The sequence below is a fragment of the Ochlerotatus camptorhynchus genome, unplaced genomic scaffold, assembly GCF_037179485.1.
Source record: "Ochlerotatus camptorhynchus isolate MF236.1 unplaced genomic scaffold, CSIRO-AGI_Acam_v1.1 ptg000082l, whole genome shotgun sequence".
NCBI classification, from domain to species: Eukaryota; Metazoa; Arthropoda; class Insecta; order Diptera; family Culicidae; genus Ochlerotatus; species Ochlerotatus camptorhynchus.
In genome coordinates this window covers 591,684-595,299 of record NW_027040572.1, presented here as the reverse complement: position 1 = coordinate 595,299, position 3,616 = coordinate 591,684, and the positions used below count along the sequence as shown (strand labels likewise).

Sequence of the window (3,616 nt, the reverse complement as noted above, 5' to 3'; positions counted from 1 at the left end):
CACGTCGGTAGCATTGGTGCTCCAGCACGGAAAACAAGATCGACGGAAAAAACAAACCAAAGGAAAAAAAAAAAAAAGGTTCGCAAAGGAAGTTCAAATGTCGTTCCAGATTGCCTGAGTCGGGTGGAGATAGTCAACGCTGTAACCGCAGATCCGTGGTTCGACAAGCTAATGGAGGAGGTTCAATCGGATTCGAATAGTTTTCCAGACTTCAGGATCATCGTACAAAATCTATATAAAAACTGCATCATGAAGGACGAAACAGGAGGCAAATGTCATCGTTGGAAGAAGGTTATCCCTACGTATCTACGTCAGGAACTCATACACCGATATCATGATATTCCTACAGCAGCTCACCTCGGGTGCGATCGCACACTTTATCGCATTCAACGAGACTTCTACTGGCCCCAAATGGCAACGGACATCCGCAAATATGTACAAGCCTGTGACGTATGCAAAGCCAGCAAGGCACCCAATACAACGCTGACACCCACACTAGGAAACCCCAAACCTGCTCACTTACCATGGGAGCTGATTTCAATCGATTGGGTAGGTCCTCTCACACGATCGAAAAAGGGGAATACGGTACTCCTAGTGATTGTTGATTGGATAACTAAATTCGTCATCACGGAACCATTTCGTTCAGCAAACGCCCAAAAGATGTCTGATTTTCTGGAGCAATACGTGTTTCTTCGGTTTTCAACGCCAAGGATCATCGTTTCGGACTCTGGATCGCAATTTCTCGCACTGGTATTTCAAACTTTGCTCAAAAAATACAACGTAATCCACATGAGGACCGCTTTTTACACACCGATGTGCAACACTGCTGAGCGGACCAATGGCACGCTTATCACCTGCGTAAGATCCCTCCTGGACGATGACCAACGGGACTGGGATGTGCACATACAGCAAGTGGTTTGCGCAATCAACACAGCGAAACACGAAACACTCGGGTGCAGCCCTTACTACTGCAATTTCGGGAGGGATCACATCCTGTTCACGGAGCAATATCCACTGGCCAAGATGAATTCCGCGGAAGATCCTGCCAAGGCACACGAAGTACGATTCGCAGCGGCACAAAACATTCAACACTTCGTATTATCCCGAATCAAGGCAGCTCACGACACCAGCAAGCAGCGCTACGACCTTCGAGCAAGAAACCGAGGATTCGCCGTCGGCGAGATAGTATGGAGACGATCGTTCGAATTGTCAAACGCAGCTGAACATCGAACAAAAAAGCTTGGTGCGAAGTTCATACCCTGCATCGTACGGCAGGTCCAAGGGTGCAACAACTACCTGTTGGAGGATATAAAGACATCGAAAACCGGTGTCTACCATTCGAAGGACATCAAGGCAGATTAACCTTCACATGTTCAAGCTATGTACGCAGTTCTACCGTCTGACTAAGAGCGACTACGCTAAAAAAAACCTGGATTGCTGATCGACTGCAGGCCCAACAACTATCAATGAAACCTCGTCATCAGCAAACAGTCATCGAAGTACTCATCCATCAGCCTCGACCACCTCATCGCTTGGAAGAATAACAGCCAACGGATGGACAAGCGCAACCGCGCATGCCGTTTAGCGAGTCGAGAGAAATCGCTCCCCTCTGTGCTGGCAGTGGCCTTGGGGGATCATGCTGAAACACAACAACAAGATCACTCACTCATGGCTGGTTGAAAAAAGAACGCCCAACAATTACGCAATAGTCAATGTGCTACACAAACTCTTAAATACTTAATCAATATCTCACATGCTGCTTAATTAACGATTAGTCAGACCTTAATATTGTATTTCTCGGCAAAATCTCTGGCGCCCAAATACTAAACAGTAACTCAGATATTGAAGACGCGATTGCCTTTAGAATTAGGGTAGAATAAGCAATGTAGTGTTAAAGATTTTCCGCTATGCCTAAAAGCGGTGAATAAGATATTTTCTTGAATTGATCTGTCACAATAAGGTGTATCAAGAATTAAAATACTGTATGCCGGCGCCGGTGGTGTAGAGGTAAGCGTGACTGCTTTCTAACACCCCAATGGGTCTGGGTGCAATCCCAGTCGAGGTCGGTGGGATTTTTCTGAGGCATAAAAATCTCTGGTCACGTCTTCCTTCGGAAGGGAAGTAAAGCCGTTGGTCCCGGCCCATGTGTGTTGTGAATGGGTGCGTTATTCTACGCAGGTGTGGAAGCTGCCTTCCTGCACATTCGGTTGCCGTCAATGGATGGCAATCGATGTCCGTCGGTGATTGGCACTAGATTGCGGAACAGAGACCGACGTTAAATAAAGGAAAAAAAGAAGAAGAATTAAAATACCGATAGCTAATAAGTATGTATTGAAGTACCGTAAGGAAATATCGCCACTATACTCGATGTCCAACAAGGAGAAGATCTGCTCGAGATTGTTTAAAGTAAGAAGCAATCAGCCTTTTCAACATCTGATCGTCATAGATCAGACGAAATTTTTGCGACTCTGCACACTCGCAAACATTTCGTTCCCGTTTGAATGATGTTGGGTTACAAAAATTTCGAGATGATGCCGACAAAATGCGCCACCAATTTCTTCAAGTGTATCCCGTTTATGGTAACCAATTACCCAACTCATCATCTGTTATACATCCTCTCTCACGGCGTTATCAAATACATCGATAGGAAGAGATCGGCTCCTGTCCACACAGCCGTTTTGCAAGAACAAATACCCGTAGTAGACAATGGGACGGGTATTGTTGTTAAAGCACTACTATCGTGTGGTTAGCGTCAAAAGGGCTGGCGAAATAATTTCGGTGGTTGCTGAAAGTACGTGGCGATAGATCAAGTTCCCGTGAAGGAGGACCACACACCTGATTGACAGAAGGAGTCATCAGCGTGATCTGTCTCTCAAGGTAAATTCAAGGCCATGATCTAGGCAAAACAGTGGGCTAACATGCTCTTTGCAGGATAGTTGCATGTACCCTCCCTCATGATCAGACCGCCATTCCTGGAGCAATAAGAGGACGCCTCCATACATCACAATCATAAATGGACGCAGGAGCTCGTATCATCGCCATTAGTGCTCAATAAACGCATGCGCTGGTCAGGAAAGACCGTGAGCTACGTACAATACGAAAGGCCTTCTAAAGGTAAACCCAATAAATAAATCCCTGATGATTGACCGGCCAATGCTGTGTCGCCTCATCAGAGGGCCTTTTATTTACAGCTTCAACCCATACGATATCCGTCAAGTCTACGCCAAGCCCACTGAGGTACAAGCAGCATCACTGTCGTCCTTTCCACAATCACCTTGCATGAGTAGTGGCGATTCTCTGTCGTCGTGGAAGACTGCAGGAGACCAGAATAGCGGTATCGAGACGACAGAAGAGCGGTCACTGCCGTCGCTTGCAACCGATTAGCTTAGGAACGGGCGATGTCGATGCGATTTTTACAGAATCGATTTTTTTGCCTCGAAAAATCGATTTTTTTCATCCGATCTTTTTCTGTTCGATGTTTGACAGAATCGATTTTTCAAAGTGGATATCGATTTTTTACTCATTTAAACTTTTTTATAAAGCATTTAAAAAAACAAAACGCCTAAATTACCAAAGAGAAAATAAAATCGCTGAACTTGTTGTTTATTATGTTAAA

General features: G+C 45.3%; 1 protein-coding gene across 1 annotated transcript; it reads left to right on the top strand.

Moving 5' to 3' along the window:
* Positions 1-660: 660 nt before the first annotated feature.
* Positions 661-1,362, top strand: LOC135698060 (uncharacterized). Its single transcript, XM_065217921.1, has one exon. It carries the CDS (start codon positions 661-663, stop codon positions 1,360-1,362), a length of 702 nt encoding a protein of 233 aa, XP_065073993.1.
* The last annotated feature ends 2,254 nt before the right edge of the window (positions 1,363-3,616 follow it).

What these genes read in the sequence shown, in the direction of transcription:
- LOC135698060 (XM_065217921.1), top strand. Translation starts at nt 661, where the DNA reads ATGTCTGATTTTCTGGAGCAATACGTGTTTCTTCGGTTTTCAACGCCA.